This window comes from Sebastes umbrosus, chromosome 24 (assembly GCF_015220745.1).
Source record: "Sebastes umbrosus isolate fSebUmb1 chromosome 24, fSebUmb1.pri, whole genome shotgun sequence".
NCBI classification, from domain to species: Eukaryota; Metazoa; Chordata; class Actinopteri; order Perciformes; family Sebastidae; genus Sebastes; species Sebastes umbrosus.
Genome location: NC_051292.1, coordinates 13,985,886 through 14,005,087, shown reverse-complemented (window position 1 = coordinate 14,005,087; position 19,202 = coordinate 13,985,886). Strand labels below are relative to the sequence as shown.

General features: G+C 42.1%; 1 protein-coding gene and 1 long non-coding RNA gene across 6 annotated transcripts in view; one reads left to right on the top strand and one right to left on the bottom strand.

Annotated features, from left to right (window-relative positions):
- Window positions 1-1,330: 1,330 nt before the first annotated feature.
- Window positions 1,331-19,202, bottom strand: part of LOC119483766 (diacylglycerol kinase zeta-like) — a 100,988-nt gene continuing 83,116 nt past the window's right edge. For all 5 annotated transcript variants that reach the window (XM_037762213.1, XM_037762215.1, XM_037762212.1 and 2 more), the window contains 8 exons: window positions 16,655-16,744; window positions 16,243-16,299; window positions 13,178-13,227; window positions 8,488-8,537; window positions 7,553-7,673; window positions 7,200-7,236; window positions 6,651-6,750; window positions 1,331-2,460 (listed from right to left, as the gene is read on the bottom strand). In XM_037762213.1, the coding sequence (XP_037618141.1) occupies window positions 2,344-2,460; window positions 6,651-6,750; window positions 7,200-7,236; window positions 7,553-7,673; window positions 8,488-8,537; window positions 13,178-13,227; window positions 16,243-16,299; window positions 16,655-16,744 (622 nt within the window). In that variant the 3' untranslated portion in view covers window positions 1,331-2,343. The remainder of the gene's footprint in view (window positions 2,461-6,650; window positions 6,751-7,199; window positions 7,237-7,552; window positions 7,674-8,487; window positions 8,538-13,177; window positions 13,228-16,242; window positions 16,300-16,654; window positions 16,745-19,202) is intronic.
- LOC119483878 lies at window positions 9,501-10,719 on the top strand. The gene is made up of 3 exons (XR_005205836.1): window positions 9,501-9,513; window positions 9,633-9,637; window positions 10,637-10,719. It is a non-coding gene; the product is annotated as an uncharacterized LOC119483878 (long non-coding RNA).

Genomic DNA, 19,202 nt, shown 5'->3' with positions numbered 1-19,202 from the left:
GCTATATCTTTAAATGTAAACAAGCTTTAATGTTTGGCACGACAAACTATAATAATCATACATCATTTGAGACTCCATTTTGCTAAAACAATCTTAACAAAATATCAACATTTCATTTTTAATCTAAAGTACACGCACACACCCATTTGATCTAATTTGACATTACTGTACTCTGTAGAAACAAAAGTCACAAAAAGAAGAAACAGGTTGAGGATGTTTAAAGGGACAGTGTGTAGGATTTCGTGGCATCTAGCGGTGTGGTTGCAGATTGCAACCAACTGAGTATCCCTCCGCTCACTCCTCCCTTTCCAAGATGGCGGTAACGTGTCATGCAAAAAAGTGTGTCAGAACTACGGTGGCCTTCAGGTAACGTAAAAATGCAAAAGGTTCTCTCTAGAGCCAGAGTTTGGTTCGTCCGTTCTGTGAAACATGGCGGACTCTGTGAAGAGGAACCGCTTCATATGTAGATATGAACGGCTCATTCTAAGCTAACGAAAACATTCTTAGTTTCAAGTGATTATACTCTAATGAAAACATAGTTATGAATATTATATTCCATTTCTGCTAATAGATCCCCTGAAATGTTACACATTGTTCCTTTAAATGGAGCGTAAAGTCATCTGAGCCCATAAATTCACCTCAGACATCCAATCCTTCAGCACAGGCACCAGAAAACAAAACATCACTTTGATTATTTTCCAACATATAAATAATAATTGTCTCTAGAATGTGTTGATATAAGTCAACAAAATACAGTCTGTACAATATATTGATAAAGTGGTATGTGTGAGGTAAGACCAACCAAGGCAGGTTTACAACATACATCATGATGCTGATGGGTGTCACTAGTCAGGGATCAGGGATGGCAGCTCGGTTCGTCAGTCCAGCACTTTGGTCCAAACGGCATCTCCTCACATCTACTAGATCACCATGAATCCTGATACTGATATTCATGATTTCACAAGCCCGTTCGCACAAAAAGGTGTATAAAAGCCACGATAATGCCCAGGCGTTTAGCATGCAATAAGTACGCATTTCTTGATTTCTGCGTGTCTTTTGTACGCCATGTATCCTGTACGGTAAGAGTGACGTAGTATAAAATGCGAGAAAGACCAACAAACACCGGACTTTTAACCAGGAGGCCGGTGTTCGAGACCGTTGTTGACCAGTGTTTTGTTTTGTAAGTTACGTTAGCGACGTTTGTCATGTGACGATTGGCACGTTTTTTGTTGACGTTTGTGACGTGTTTCCGTTGTTGTTTCCGTACGTGTTTTACTTAGTTTACTTACTTATTTTAAGTCTACCCTTTTTCCCTTACTCTAACTAAGTGGTTTTCTTGCCTGAACCTAACTGCAGACGTTTGCGTGGCGTACAAATGACACGCGAAAATGCTAAAATGCGTACTTGTGACACGCGGAATGTCCGTGTAATGGCGTGGTATTTATACGCCTTCCTTCGATTTCACAATCCCGACCTTAACGCCATCATACCAACATTTTAAACACTTTGGTCCATGATTTCAAAAGCTAACGGTCTGATTTCCATGATCCACAATGGTTTTGAGCTCCTGACCTTTCCATTCGTTTCTTTCACTACGGAGCCAAAACTTCTCCCCGTACGCTTCCTCGTTGAACGTTCAATGAACTTTCATCTAACGGACAAAATGTCAACACCGCTCACACAAGATATTTCATAATCTCAGCCAAAAATAAAAGCTTTTTGGTAAGGTGTGTAATGCACTTTGTAGCCACTGTAACTGGACTTTACAGTTTTAATCTTGTTAGATTTTCCCTCCATGGTTGGTATGAAGTTAATTTCCTGAGTTTGTTCAACCATGACATTTGAGTCTGCAGACTCACTGAGACAATCCGACCCCAAAAAAACATCACTAATTTATGGTGGATGATCACTTTATAGTTTAGAGTCCTTCGTATTTGTTTGATAGAAAAAAGTTTTGAAGAAGTCTTATTCAACGTCAGAAACAGGACTCTGATCATCCCAACGCTGTTTCTGAGCTACTCAAAATGAAAAGGGACGACCTCATGTGCATCTTCACCCACATTAACATAAGCTTCAACCGCCTGTGTACCACATCACTGTTTCCATCACTGTTTCCATCATCACTGCCATAATCATTATTAAATACATGTTGCGATCAGATTTTGGCACAGCTTCACTCTCAGTCTGCTGACACGTGTCATTCCTTGAAAGCACAAACTGGAATCTGTGTACCAGTCGTCCCGTCACTCAGGCCTCTCAAGGAGCTGCTGTCAGTGTCCCGAGGATGAGGAAGGAGACATCAGCGTCTTCATCCACGTCCTGCTCGTAAAGAGTTGCACAGTTTCAGACAGCCGTTTCCTGGTCCTCTCTCTGAATCATCTGGTAATGCTGTCTGTTCTCCAGATAGGCCGCCAGTTCAGAGTCCTGAGCCTTCTCAGCCCTGTTCTTCGGAGTCTCCCCCTGATAAAAACACATATTACACAAACAGTTAGAGATTATTTCTCTTATTTCAACTGTTGGTCCTTTACTGTTCTTTTATTCCACCCATGGCCCAACATTTACAGTCCACATTAAGTTCAAAAGGGAGAGGCCAGGTTGTCATGAAATCCCCCTGACCTTTCTGTGTCTCTATGGCAACACAGAGGCTGTGCTCACATTGTCATCCATCGTTTAGTTCAGTGGTTCTCAATCTTTTCGAGTCGTGACCTCCTAGAATAATCAGGTCGGCGTCGGTGACCCCCCGCCTGGCGCTAAACAGCTATTTCTACGCACCTCTGCCTGCTGATTATGTTATTGTGAAGGTTCTGATTAATCAGGCTAAATAAATAATTTCTTTGTTTTGCGATGACAGTTTTGTTTAGTTTTGTTTAGCAGTAGGGCTGTCAATCGATTCAAATATTAAAGCGTGATTAATTGTATGATTGCCCATGGTTAATCGTGATTATTTGCAAGTTAATCGCACATTTTTTGCGTGGTGAGTGGTGAAGCAAGAGAGAGAGAGAGCGGCGGCGACGGGAGCGAGTAACGTTATCGACTCCGGGCCAAGCAGGAAAAGTTAAATGAATTTGGTTTGTCCCTTCTGGGCTACTGTAGAAACATGGCGGTGCAACATGGCAGACTACGTGGAGAGGGACCTGCGTAGATATAAACGGCTCATTCTAAGCTAACGAAAACACGTTTCTTATTATCAGGTGATTATACACGAAAGAAAACATTCTTATTAATATTATATCCCATTTCTGCCAATAGATCCCCCTAACTGTTACACACTTAACATGCAGAATATGAACAAGTTTCCAGTCTGACCGTTGATTTTGTAATAGTAGGCTACTTCAATAACCCTTCATAACCCCTTCCACACATCATAGCCATGTCAGCATGCTTAAAAAAAAAGAAGAAATAAATAAAAGATGTGGGTAGATTTGATTTTGTGTCAAAAGGTCATTTGTGTTTTGTAAAATTACACTTTTACGCCTACTTGTTCTTGTGGTTAATCTCTCGATACTTTTCCTCAAAATACGATAATTTGAAGCCTCTGGCACAATACTTTAACATTTCCCATCTGGCATCGCTGCTCTACATCTAAAGAAGCTGTAAGACTCAACAATAGCAATAATAAATAAATAACAACAGACAGCATGAACTACATACGAACACATTTGCACTGCGAGCTGTGATGAACACTGGGCTTTACACTGCGAGTCTTGTTAAAAACAAAAACAGGCTTTTGTTAAGAGTGTTATTCCCACTCGCCTCTCCTCCCCTCTGTGCGGGAGAGATTGTGGCGTTTCATTAGGGCTCCATATGCCGTGTCTAAAACGTGTGTGATGGTGAGTTTACAGGACCGACTATGGTTTTCCATTTCACATTTCTCCATGAAGTGAAAAGTGCTTTTGTTAAAGTGGCATTGTCTCCAACTAAGAAAGAAAATGAGATAATGAGAAATAAGAAAAAAAAACGAAGTAAACAACATGTGTCCTTGAGAGGACAAACACACCGACGCATAGTCTACTGTAAGTGGTTGTTTAGGGGGGAGGGGCCCATATGCTGAATCACTTCCAGAGTTTAGAACAGACTCTAATTAGTTGAGTCCAGTGTGTGTGTGTGTGTGTGTGTGTGTGTGTGTGTGCATTTGTCTTTGGGGTTCTACCAGATTTGGATATATTCCCAGAGAGAGAGAGGGAGAGAGAGAAAGACCCTAAGTGGAGAGCGCAGAGAGATGTAGAGATAAAACAGAGTATTTTATAGAGATGTCAACATCATAGTCTACGCTTCTCAAGTCATTTGTCTGTCTTTCCATTCATTGCACTCTCTCTGTCTGTCCCCCCCCCCCCCCCCCCCCCCCCCCCCCCCCCCCCCCCCCCCCTCTCTCTTTCTCTCTCTCTCCATTCTTCCCCCTCTCTCCCTCTCTCTGTATCTAGGTCATTGCTAGTCCAGCCAGTTAGGCGCTTTTTCTACACTGTTGAAACCACCATGCAAAACTGAACAAAAATGAAAGACGATGCATATTTGAGACCAACACACACACACACTATTTGGCTAAATGTCAGTGACCTGACCACCTATAAGAGCTTGTTAGACATCCCATCCTAAAGGCCCAGGCACACCAAGCCGACTAGCGGCGATAAAGGCCGACTGTTGCGTCGCCTCACGTCGCCTTTGTCTTGGCCGGCAAGTTGCATTTGAACACACCGCAAAGTTACAGCCGACAGCAAGTTAGCACGTACGCTCTGCTCCTGCCTGAGAGGAAATAACTCTCCACACCAGCAGGCGTCGGTAGACTGTATTCGTCGCTCTGCCCAGGTGTGCTGCACTCCTCGACGAGGTGGCCAGGTGTGCTGCATTTGCTTAACAAGGTTGGGAAGGAGGTGCTTAAAAGCTCCTCTGCTGGTTCTGCTGCCTCTCAGTTGATGACTTTATATTGTCTTTTTGATATATGTCTTTGTTAATAAATCCTATGGATTTTGAGAGTTTTAAAGGTGTCTTTTGTTTGTGGTTTGGGTCAGTGTTGGAGTGTTGTTAGCCCCAATAGGGCTGCCCGAGGATGGGGCGTAACGGTCATACAAAAAGGGAAACCAGAAGCCCTAGGACTGCTGATATACAAGCCGTGGTTACATGAAACAAAGCGGCGTCTGCCGACCATTTTTCACACCACTCTCACTCACCACTTAGCTTCCTTCCAGATGTTCATGTCGCTGTGAAAATACCCGTGTATCGGAATGATCAGATGAGATGAAGATTCAACATGCTGAATCGGACGAAAAACCTCCGACACGGGCAGACTAGAGCCGACGGTGCGGGACACACTGCAAAAACTAGTCCGACGGATGCTCACAGACGGCCCCAAACTGTCAGCTTAGTGTGTCTTTTTGTCGAGGGAACCAGGGCGATGATAACTTCCTGGTTGGCCTGCAAAAATGGTCCACTGATCCACAATCAGTAATGGATCTACATTGCTACAGCCACCTTTCAGCAGAGAGAATCCCATACACCACCGGTGTGGCAAGGGGCGCCTCTAGAGTTTCTCAACATGTTCCCTTCCACTGCCTGACAATATTCCCAGTCATGGTCAGCAGTTAAAAACACATTTAAGCACAAACAGAGATATGTTTTGGGAGTGCTTGATCGACAGTGATCGCTGCCATGCTCAGCCATGGCGGTTGCCACCTGTCAGCTCAGCTCCGTTCTGCCTCCTGCACTGCTTTTGATTTCGTGGCTTTAGCGACTGACAAAGATTGCACTATCTTTGGAGCTGGACCGTCAACCCAAATCCAAGCTTTAGAATGTCCCGTTATAAACCTTCTGGAGATGTCACAGATGCCACATCCATGTTTTCTGCACAGGCTGTTTTTCAGCACATACATAGACACATGGGAGTTACACCAGGTATTAAAGCCATTCATAACCACATCTGGAGAGGTATGAGGAGGGAGCTCTGTAGACTGATGGAGTCTGAACTGAAACTCGATATGTTCTTGATAAGGACAATAATAGACCAGCCAACAGATTATTTAAATGGGATAAAGACCAGAGTGAACCATGGATCATGGGTATTATAATGTGTATTGTGAGTGTGGCCTTCAGGAACAGTTCTGGTCTCTCATAGGGAGAGTTGATGTTACATAAAGTTAAATGAGATCTGGAACAACATTACTTATGATTATTTTACTGAAAATGTCATTCTTTATCATCAGTTTAAGAAAATGAATAATAATAATAATTGGGTTCTGGTTCATCTATCTATCTAGGTTTACAAATCATTTGGTAATTATTAACAAATTCTTAATATAGTATATCGAATGTTATAATGTGTGCAACAATAAACTGTTAATAAATACTTTACTAATGTAATCAGAATGTAATTGTTAATGTCTCTTATCAGCTATGGTACAATATAGAATTTATAATGAGAGCAGTGCTGAGCGGCGAATAACAACAATATTAACAAAGAACGTATTTTGCCAAGAAGTGAAAGCCAAATGTTGGTTCCGTTGCAGCGTCAGCGCCCAGCAGCAGAGCTCCGCTTCCGCCAGTTTGGACTGAAAGCGACTACAGAGTGCTGTCTGAAGTGTAATCGGTGCGGCTGGGTAAATGGTGTAATGTAAATATCGGACTCTACACACATGCACACGTGTGTGAACAGAACCTACCTGTAGGTCTGTTTTCATCAGTGAGGCTCCTGCTTCTACCAGATAATGACAGATGGTTCTGTGACACAGAGATGCAGCTCGATGAAGAACCGTCTCCCCGCTGGTGGTCCAGAGTACAGAGACAGAGAGAGAGAGAGAGAGAGAGAGAGAGAGAGGGAGAGAGAGAGGGAGAGCATGAGATAACAGCAACTCTCATCGTCTTCTGAGAGTCGAGCAGCATTGATGTTCGGGCACCCCACGGCTTTTGTTTGGTTTGGTATTCTCTTTAACGTTCGGTACACTTGTTAGGATGCCCAGCACATACAGACGGACCAGGGCCCAGTGGACCTACATCAAGGCTGCTGCTGCTTCACTCACAGGACAAAGTTTGACAACACTTTCTCAGTCACACTGTGTCACCTAAGGTGTGTCCATCAAAATGAATTCTGCTCACAGGATCAATGGGTAACAACAAAACAAGTTGCATTTTAAATCCCTTCATCATTTTTTAACTCAACTTAAAGATTTAAATTGTTGAATGTTTAAGGCGATACAGGAGACTGTACTTACTGGAGGTTTTCTGTGACATCAAGCAGGTCACTTGGAGCTGGAAAACAGACATCAGACCAGACCACCATCAATGACATACTACAAAGGCTATCTAAAATATTTCTCTATTACAATTAAATATAGTTAATCATGATTCATCACAAATTAATCACACAGTTTTTACCTGTTCTAAATGTACCTTAAAGGGAGATTTGTCAAGTATTTAATACTCTTATCAACATGGGAGTGGGTAAATATGCTGCTTTGTGTATATTTATTATTGGAAATCAATTAACACAAAACAATGATAAATAGTATAAAAAATCAAATCATAACATGTCAAACTGCAGCCTGTGGTTATATGCTACAGTTACCATTGTCAAGGATGTAGCGGACCATCTCTTTGCTTCCTGTATCGACAGCATGGTGCAGCAAACTGCAGCCCGATGAGTCCAGCGCGGTGAGGTCCGCCCCCTTCAGGTGCAGCTCCTGCAGCTGTTTGGTGAAATAAGGGTTAAATGAGCTTTGTAGCAACATTTTGATTGAATACTACCAATATTACCCATGGATGTATTCTCTCTCTTTTAGCTCTGGCTTTGGTCTCCACCAACTCCTGAGGAGAATATCTGGCTCTTTAGCTGCTAAATGCTGTCACTGCTAGTTCCAGACCGGCGCAGTTGTCATTTTCCCGCCCAGTGCCCACGTTGTTTAACCTTCCATACCTTGCGCCATGCACTTTAGACCGTGTGCTATAGATGGTTCAAAAAGGGCCTTAACTGTACAGTGGGTTTATGAGAGGTTGATGAGAGGTGGAGTTTGCAGGCTGGATACCCACACAGTGAGCTGAAAGAGGCTCAAACGTTCTACAGAGGTTAGAAAACTGCAAAGTTGGTTGATGATTCTCTGTGGGTTTGTCACAAGCGACGCCTTTTACATTACATATTTGATCCATTGTCAATAGAAAGATATTTATTGCTGCGATTTTGAAGACAACACGCTCAAAATACTTAAATTTCCTCCCATGATGCACCTGGAAGCACCCTGCTTCTGTTTTATAGTAAATACATTTCATTGATTTAGGCAGCCGCCACCTTGATTTGAGGGAAGATAACGTCCAGAAGCAAAAAATGTACATGGACCCAAATGTACCCAAATGTTAAGGTGACAGCAGACACTAATATTTACTCTTCTCAAATTATATCAATTGCAATTAATGGTAATTAACGGTACTCAGGTTGGTCTGCTTCAGCCTCTATCTGTGATGGATCAATATTGAAACACTGATGATGGACTGACTCATGAAACTCACCTTCTTCTCGTCCTTGTTCTTCACACACTCGATCAACATCTCTAGCATATCTAAGAGAGAAAGAGAGAGAGACTATTAGAGAAGAGAAGTCAAACAGTTTCAGAGTCAATACAAACTCCTGGAAGCATGTAAATGAGAATGTGGCTTGAAGCCGTTTGCTATTTCCATGACAAATGGACCAGTTCCTAATTCTTCACAGAGGTTAACAGGGAGCCAGCGTGCTTGGTGTGTTCACAGCACCTTCCAGTGCTCATGGAAATATAATATTCTGCACCACTATCACACTCATCTTGGCGTAAAATACAAAAATCTGCAAGGACAACTGAGAAACGAGGAGATAAATGAAGTTGAGGAAACAGCATCTATTTGGTAAATGAATCATGAATTCATTAACTTGTGAATCTTTTCAGTACTTTCTTTTCTTTGCTTGCACTCTTTACACTAAAAGAAAGGGGACATTTGGAGGTGTTGTTATTTATAGCTTGTTATGCAATGGTTTTACTGGTCCGGCCCACTCCAGATTAAATTGGGCTCTATGTGGCCCGTGAACTAAAATGAGATTAATTAATGTGATGCCTTCAGATGGCTGCAAGGATTCTATATGATACAAACTGACCTGACATGAAGGGTTCTATGAACTATCTTTGAGATCTGGACTGTTGGTTGGACAAAACTCACCTTGAGTTTGGGGATATTGTCCGTTTTTCACAGTTTTCTGACATTTTATAGACAAGACAATTATCTGATTAGCTAAGAAAATAATCAGTAGATTAATTAATAATGAAAATAATCATTAGTTGCAGCACTAATATTTTTCTTTTATCTATTTAAAGTAAATATTGTGATGTCCTAAACTTTCACATTCTAATAAAAACATGGATATATACATTATGGAATTAAAATAGTATATACCATCAAAGACAATAACAGTGTCATGATTATAATGTCCATCGTCATCCAGACGACACAGTGTGTTGATGTCATTAGTTGGTGTCTGAAACACATGCTGTGTGTGTGTTTGTGTGTGTGTGTGTGTACGGCTGAAGCAGGCTCACATATGAGATGAATGTTTATTAGGTTGACCTCAATACTCGCTCTCACTCCCTCTCTCTCTAAATAGCTGAGTCCTAATCCAGTTATGTTAGGCTTAGTGTGAGTGTGTGTGTGTGTGTGGGAGAGAGAGGGGGATAGGAGGGAAAGAGAGAGAGAGAGAGAGAGAGAGAGAGAGAGAGAGAGAGAGAGAGGGAGCAGACTTCAAAAATCTCTAAGAGCTTTTGTGGCTGCAAGACAAATCAAAAACAACACACACACCACAAAACCCAACACACACTCTGAATGTAGGAATTAAATGAATCTAGCCGAGGGAAGGAATTAAGTAAACCAGAGCAAATGAGAGGCTGTCTTAAGAGAGGAGAGGAAGAGGAAGAGGGAGAGGAAGAGAGGGGAGGAAGACCGGAGAGGAGAGGAAGAGATGAGAGGAGAGAGAGACTGGAGAGGAGAGGAAGAGGAGAGGAAGAGAAGAGAGGAAGACTGGAGAGGAGAGGGAGAGGAAGAGAGGAGAGGAAGACTGGAGAGGAGAGGAAGAGGAGAGGAAGACTGAGAGGAGAGGGAGAGGAAGAGAGGACAGGAAGACTGGAGAGGAAGAGAGGAGAGGAGAGAGAGACTGGAGAGGAGAGGAAGAGAGGAGAGGAAGACTGGAGAGGAGAGGAAGAGAGGAGAGGAAAACTGAAGAGGAGAGGAAGAGGAGAGGAGAGGAAGACTGGAGATGACAGGGAGAGGAAGAGAGGACAGGAAGACTGGAGAGGAAGAGAGGAGACGAGAGGAAGACTGGAGAGGAGAGGAAGAAGAGAGGAGAGGAAGAGGAGAGGGAGACTGGAGAGGAAGAGGATAGGAAGACTGGAGAGGAGAGGAAGAGGAGAGGGAGACTGGAGAGGAGAGGAAGACTGGAGAGGAGAGGAAGAGGAGAGGAAGACTGGAGAGGAGATGAAGACTGGAGAGGAGAGGAGAGGAAGAGGATAGGGAGACATGAGAGGAGAGGAAGAGGAGAGGAAGACATGAGAGGAGAGGAAGACGAAAGGAAGACATGAAAGGAGAGGGAGAGGAAGATGAGAGGAAGACATGAAAGGAGAGGGAGAGGAAGACTGGAGAGATTTCTGAAATGCAGAGACCTGCCTCCCTCATTCTGTCTCTCACACACTCATAAATTAGGCACACACACACACACACACACACACACACACACACACACACACACACACACACACACACACACACACACACACACACAACTCCCATAAGGGTCAGACAGGTTGACTGCATCAAACTGAGAGTTCAATGGAGCAAGTGACGTGTGAGCGTGAGGATGAAAGAGAGGAGAAATTAGAAGTCGAAGATGAATGTGTGTCGGACAGAAAGAAAGACGGACGGAGTCTAAACGTTTCCACGACTTCATCTGCTTCTTCTTAAAACAAATTATGCAAATTGAGGAAAACATCATGTTAGCCGTCCATATCGTGGTCAACAAGCGTTCAGGTTCAGTCTGTGTTCACACTGAGAAGGTGTCAAAAAACACAGCCTCCCCATTCATTTCAATGAGAACAGCCAACAGCTAAAGTAATGTCAAATCTATCTTAATACAACACTCACATGCATAAAGGCTAAAAGATTTTTCAGATCTAAACAGATGTGTCCCCACTTAAAAAAATGTAAATCTCGCAAAATCTCTCGCGATCAAACGTAACTTTAGTGTAAACAAACATGGCAACTGTCAGGAAGATTTAGCGATGTTAGTTTTTGCTCTACTTTGTACTGAAAATTCACGAAGAAAAAAGAAAAATAAATGGATGAAGTCATGGAGACACGTTAAATAAACACTTACGTTGTTGACACAAATCAACAAGTTAGTCCTCCATTTCTGAGTTCCATCTTACTACCATACTTTATGACTGCGTCAGCGGCTGTCCAACAATTAACCTAACCGGAGAACCCGAAGCAACCCGGGAGAACATGCAAACTCCACACAGAAAGGCTCCAAGCCGGATTCCAACATGCAACCCTCTTGCTGTGAAGCGACAGTGCTAACCACTGTATATAAAACAATTTAAAGATATATATATTTTTTGCTACTTAGTAGCAAATTCTAACAAAGTATTCTGCTTCAATCCATACTTGTTGGCGTTTAGCCTTTCAAAAACAAGACTTCGTTTAATATTTGTGAAATCGTGGGGCCAGGACGGACTTCCGAGCTGATCACGGGATGTAAAAAACAGTCTTAACATACCTCACTCGCACCACAGAAACATCTGGAAATATCATCTTTAGAACCATCAAAAAATTGGGGCTTTGCTGACGATTGTCGGGAGGCGGGATCGGGCCCAAAATCAGCTTTATTCTAGTGTGTACTCGGCATAAGAGATGCTTAATAGAGATCCTTAATCTGGCCACAGTCTGTGTCCTTGTGCATGCAGTGGAAAGATACGTCATATAGTCATGTGTGCTTGTCGCCAGGACAAAACACAAAGCAATAAACCTACAATTGACTCTCAGGACAAAGATTCCCTCTCAAATAGGCCACTCAGACTACTGAAGTCACATATTAGCTTCAGCTGAACTTTAGAGGTCATTTTTTACAAGGACAACAAGCACAGAACATTTGTTTCCTCCATCATCCTGTACAGTACAGTCTCACTGAGAAGGGCTCTCTTCAGAGTGTAGAGAGCACAAATGATTATAGCAATCACATCTCTTTCAATGTACCTCTGGCACCTGCGTATTGTAATGGAAAAAACTGGCAATAGATTATAATATCTCAAGTATTTAATCCTCTTATCAACATGGGATTGGACAAATATGCTGATTCATGCAAATGTATGTATATATTTATTATATTTATTGGAAATCAATTAACAACACAAAACGATGACAGATATTGTCCAGGAACCCTCACAGGTACTGCATTTAGCATAAAATCCTGGTTCAACTTTTGCTGCAGTGCCTGTGTTGACACCTCTTCACTGTGCCAAACCTCCATGGAATATATGGCTCGGAGTAAACATAAATATATAAGAGCTCCTTTAAAGATGTCAATTTATGTATGTGTATGAACAACAAGTTGTTAGGACTACTTTCCTCTGAAGGAGCTGGCTCTCAGCATGTCTTCCTCAGAAATAACAGCTCACTCTATTAGTTTCTGTTGTTGCAAAGTGGGACTGATTTCCATAAACACTTTTAATCACTGACAGCGAGAACTGGGTTGTGTTCAGCTCAATATGCGAAGCGCCGAAACTGGAATCAAACACAAAACTGCTGGCAAACTCAGCGCCGAGGAAGAAACGGAACTGAACCAGATCATGAAGCGCAAACATGCAAGTTCCCAAAGAGAATAAAACCACAGTGAAGCTGACAAAACAGACAGCTCGGGATCCCACACAGCCGGCTCCCAGCATGCAAAGTGAGCGCGAGGAGACAGAGGTTGAGAAAATATGTGTCAGAGAGAGAAAACAGTCTGTCTGGAGACACAGGAGCTGTCTTGTTTCTCTTCCTTACCCACACACACGTTTCCTTTGTCCTGTACGTGGCTGCTACGGCTTGACGCTTGATTTTAAAATTCATTTAAATTTCGTGTTACTCACAGAGCTGAGCTGACAGGTGTGTGTGTGTGTGTGTGTGTGTGTGTGTGTGTGTGTGTTACCTTTTTCTTGCTCCCCCTCCGTTTCACTTGTCTTTTGGCTCTTTTCCTGTCTGGACAAAGAGATCCACACAAACAGAAGAGCTGTTCAACCACTTACTGTTTCTGTTCACTCTACACTTACAGCCATTTCAAATGTTCAAAATATATTTTAGAATATATTATTACACGGCAATGTGGCCCGGGAAAGGGAAGTTGGGGTTCCCTGCTGGAGCTGTTGCCCCTGCGAACCGAATGTTGAATACTCGATTCTGATTGGTCAATCACGGTGTTCTACAGTCTGTTCTTACTTTATAGCAGACAGTTGCTATGTATAACAGACTGTTGCTATGTATAACAGACTGTTGCTATGTATAACAGACTGTTACTATGTATAACAGACCGTTGCTATGTATAACAGACTGTTGCTATGTATAACAGACTGTTGCAATGTATAACAGACTGTTACTATGTATAACAGACTGTTGCTATGTATAACAGACTGTTACTATGTATAACAGACTGTTGCTATGTATAACAGACTGTTACTATGTATAACAGACCGTTGCTATGTATAACAGACCGTTGCTATGTATAACAGACCGTTGCTATGTATAACAGACTGTTGCTATGGGCGAAGTCCTGATGTTGGACTCTATCGGACTGTCAAATGATGGATTTCTTCAGTAAGTAGTCGTGTAATAAGCAGGATAATGTACAGCTAGCGGGTTATTGTTGTGAAATAAATCCCTTCAGGGCGATACAAGCGTCGGGGCATCGCCCTATCGGGGTTTATTTAACAACAATGACTGGCTCGCTGTACATTATCCCTTACATAACAGTGTTAGAGGCAAAATAGAATTTTTGTTATTGTGGTTAAATAAATGTAATTTATGGTGTTGGTAGATTGCTCAAGCAGGAGAGCAGATTAGTTTTTGTACGCAGTGAAAATGCTGTTTTTGAAAGGCAAAACGCTGACAAATATGGATTGAAGCAGAATAATCCGTTAGATTTTGCAATTAAGTAGCAAAATATATGGATATTTTTCAATAGTTTTATATACAGACTTTCGTATAAATTATCCAGTACGTGTGTTATTATGATTTTAGTTCTACAAGAGCAAACAACCGACAACCGACGGCCACCCTAAGTTGAGAAGAAAATAATTCTACAATAAAAAAGTATAGAAATGAACTACTCTTTAGCAAGTATATAATATATACATCTGTGTTGTAGTTTGAATATGCAGAAATGTACAAATATGTTAGAACAGCTGGTCATTCTAGACAAATGAGAGATTCACATTGATGAGCAGCTTTGAACAGAATGAACCTCATGACCTCCCGTACTTCTCGGTGGAAAACTTTGGTCAGGAACTTTCTCTCTCTGTTACACACACACACACACGCACACACACACACATGCACACACACACACACACTGACAAGCAGACTGGCCTGTCCAGGGTACAGAGAAAAAAACCCTGCATGGACTCCTTTTGTCAGTGCAACAGTGTTTTAATGAGCAGAGTACTGTTTTGCTTTGATGAGTACCAGTATGTTTTAATGAGCAGAGGGATGTGACATAGAGACTCAAACTGACAATATCATAAGAAACTGTGCGCAAGGGGTCGCTAATGAATGAAAACTCTTAAGTAGAACTCTCACTCACACAAAGAGACTCATCAAACCAACAATAGAAGAACACATCACATCTCTGTGGCTGCTTTCTCACACCCTGGCCTGTAACGTCATCTGTTGGCATCTGTATGTGGTAGCTTAATTAAGGTTAGTGATGAGAGGACAACTGTCAAAAGATGTCAAAAGTACTGGTCTATTTATGAGAAAGCTGCTTCTATCTTTAGTTTATCTATTTAGAAGTACATACAGTAGAAACTGTATGTGGTTAAAACAACCTCTTACACAGACTTCACAGTCAGTTGGATACATCTCTGCAATCTAACGCAATCCAACACAACATCCCAGGAATGAATCATATTTATGTCAAGTTTAGATAGAGTATGTTTTGCTTTGGACCGCATTACATTGACAGCTGTTTGTACCCTATTTCAGCCCTGTCTCCTAAAAATGACTTTCCAATACAACAAAACTGCGTTGGGATTTCGAGAACGAAACGTATTTCGTCACGTTTGTTTTTGACGTATCGCAAATACTTTTGTAATAGGGCTGTCAAAGTTAACGTGATAGTAACGCCTTAACGCAAATTTGTTTTAACGGCACTAATTTCTTTAACGCATTAACGCATCTTGCGATTTTTGGGTGAAGATATTGGAATCATATGAAACTAGAAAAACCTAATAAATCCATTGGTACCAACCATGTCATACTAGTCTGTCGTGAAGGAGGTTAAATAACGCTCCAAATTTTGGCGAGGAAAAACTGTCATGGCCATTTTCAAAGGGGTCCCTTGACCTCTGACCTCCAGATGTGTGAATGAAAATGGGTTCTGTGGGTACCCACAAGTCTCCCCTTTACGGACATGCCCACTGATTAAATATTTTAATCGATTGACAGCCCTAGGTTGTAATGACATTGAGGCGGTCGGGATGGTGGACGACCGCTGTTTGTGTCCCATGTGAAACTAAAAAAACATTGATATCCATAGCTTGAAAATATAACAAACAGTAATTTTAAGCCAAATTATGATGTTTTTAACTAAATCTAACCGAGAAGCTTTGTTGTATGTTTCGGTTTGTTTCATTTACAACGTTAACCACATGTTTAAAATGGTTTAAATTGTTTAAAACGGTTTAAAACTGTTTAAAATTGTTTAAAACTGTTAAAAACGGTTTAAAATAGTTTAAAACTGTTTAAAACGGCGACCGTAATCCAGGAGAAAATACATTTCCCTCGAAACGTTATTGAGAATGCAGTTTAATTTTATGGGAATGTAATTTTGTAGGAGGCAGGTTTTGCCCATTCACATAAAAGAGATAATATATACAGTATTTATATATAATTCTAATTTTAAAATATATTTTTTTGTATTTTAATGTTTAACTCCTGTGATGTATTGAGGATTTGTTGATTTAAATAACAGTACAAACATGTGTTTGTAAATGTACTGACCTCAGTTTTGGTTTAAAATCCGCAGCAGTGGTGTTGGAACGGTGGATGCAACCCGCCCTGCAAAACACAGACCAGGAACAGCATAACGACAGGAAACATAAAATCCAACCTAATGACACATTTAGACAAGTACTCAATTTGACATAACGGGCTCCCTATTGTTTTTAGTACACTTGAAAAGTACATGTAGTTGTGAGCCCGTAACACTGAGTCTCTGTTTGCTATCCTTTGAATGTGATTAATGCACATTTTTTTTCTGTCACGTCAACTTGTCAAATCACCCGTTGTGTTGTTGTTGTACTCATGGAGGGTCTGATTTGCTAATAAAAAACAATAAAGAGCATCTTGAACACATTAAAACTACACATAAAGACACTCTACAGGGTGTGTGTGTGTCTGAGAGGATACTAACCTGCTGAGTTTGCTGGCCACAGGTGTTGTGTTGTGTGTTAAAGCATCAACGGCAGAGCTGTCACTGTTTATCCGCTGCCTCTGGGAAGAACTACAGCAGAACAAAGGAAACACAGTCACTAAACCAACTCTATCTCAGCCGGAGACGGCTTACAACCAACACTGAATGTTTCCAGACTATTCTCCAGCTTCCAAACAGCCCCGGGAATGTATGTTCTGTAGAGGATGGGAACCATGTGGTCTGTTAATACTTCTTCTTCTTTAACATTTCTTTCTAAATGAAATATTTTTCCCTGAATGAGAATCTTTAACCTCCCTCTAATGATGCAAATGATGACTGCCTGCCTTTTGGATGTCAAAACTATGAGTCACAACCTTTTGGTAACCTCTTCACTGCATTCACTTATCTGGTATGTTTGAATGGTAAACAGTTGACGAGTGGAACACTGAGATAACGAGCATGAGCGAGACACCGCTAGAGAAAAAGGAGAAGGAAGCATTTTGATGGGTGGCAAAGTAGGACAAGCTCATGACAAAACAAGAGGAAGCAGAAGGTATGTGAAAGTCACTCAGAATGATCAAAAAAGTGAAGAAACTGGTAGCAGACATACGCTCTAAAAACAGATTCTGCATCTATGTAGAATCTGGAGACAACGGGACAAGATTTTGGCATCGGAAGCGTTCTGGTTTCTGATGACACCTCAGACTTTAGTTACAACTCCAAGTCCTGCCACCTACAGAAGTCCTCGGATGACTCTGCCGAGCACAGGTGCGTAGTGGACTGCTTCACTGAGCGGTGTGGGCTGAACGACCTGCAGCTTAACACTGGTGAGATGAAGGAGTTGGTGGTTCACTACATCTGTTTCCATCCAGGGGGTGGATGTGGAAACAGTTCTACAAGTACAAGCCGGACTGGGCTAAAGAACACCGAGGCTCTGCTCATTCAATGTCTGCAGTATATGCTGAGGGTGTTCTACCAGTCCGTGGTAGCCAGCGCTATGATCTGGTGTGTTGGGGCAGCAGGGTGAGGGTAGTCAACGGCAACGGAATCAACAAGCTCAAAGCTTGCCTGCGGAGGCGCTGGATTCTTTGGTGGTGGTGTCAGAGAGGAGGATGACTCTCATTCTCTCCGTGATGTGCTGGTCTGTCAGCAGTAGACTGTAACCACCACAATGCACCGCAGGAGAGCCTTTCTTCCGGTGGCAATTAAATTGTACAACTCATCTACCTCATGTGGAGAGCTGGACAGCGCAGTTATATTTGGTATATTTCCACTCTTTCCTAGTTTGTACTGCGAACTGCTGCAGAGCGGTTTTCCCCTCGGGAAATTATCTTATCTTATCTTTCTTTGAGACCAGAGACCACCGTTTGCATCCCCGTCTCCTACCAAAGGCAAACATTTCTTTTAAACAATGTTTCTTTTAACCATGAGCACCATCTTTCCCCAACCTTAAACAAGTAGAGGAGGCAGATGCATTAACGCTCTGAGAACCACAATAGGGACGTTTTGTCTTTTTTAGGAGGGTACAGGGGGTCTTTAGGGGGAGATAGCAGGTCAACAGTAGATTCTGCGTAGAAGCGGTGTACATCATCTGAAAGCTGGGAACCTGGAGATTAATTTGAGATGCAGCTTCATGAGGCTGTCTCAGAGAAGTTACGCTGTATAGCTACATCAAATCAATTCATGTATTTTGGATTTCAAACACTTTACAAATGGCCCAAAAAGCGACCCAAAAACCGTAACACAAGCCGAACCATGGGCTTGTTGAACCAACGCATCACTAAGGACTACTATTAACCCCTTGTGTCGACCACAAGTCTGTTGTTTTGACTGTATCACATGATCTATCTAGCTATGGTTCCACAGTGATAAAAGTAGCTCTCCTGTGCATACCAACCTCCCCCTGACATACAGTTTAATCCATGAGAAAGGCAAGCGTGTTCACTTTTCATCCATCCATTATCTGTAACCGCTTATCCTATTCAGGGTTGCGGAGGGGCTGGAGCCAATCCCAGCTGACATTGGGTAAAGGCGGGGAACCCATGTTCAGTTTTCTTGGTTTGTTTAATGTTGTTCAGTCTGGTTTCCAATACACACGATACACTAAATAATGACAATGCATCGTCATTTCTGCCACATCTCCCAGAAATAGTCACTAAGTTTTCTCTCCTGAAACATACCTCAGTAATATTTCAGAAATCCCCTGACCTCAGAGCCTGATTGCGTCTGCTCTTAAACAGATTTCCACCCGATGCTGAAGTGTAAACCGACAGCATGCGAAGCTATCAGCTCAAAAATCATTTATAAAAACAAAATGTTTGGTGTGTAGGTGTCAGAGACAGAGGGATGGAGAGCAGAAGAGAGAGAGGTAATTATAGTGGGAGGAATAACGTTCACCTCTGGCCCTGCGTGGGCAAACCGCTACTCTGTTAGTGTGTGTGTGTCTAAGTACGGTGGATCGCTGTGACTCTCGAGTGCTCTGACATGCATTTCTCTCTCCATCCACTGTTTTTTTCCGACTCTGTCTTTCTCCTAAACCCATCTCTCC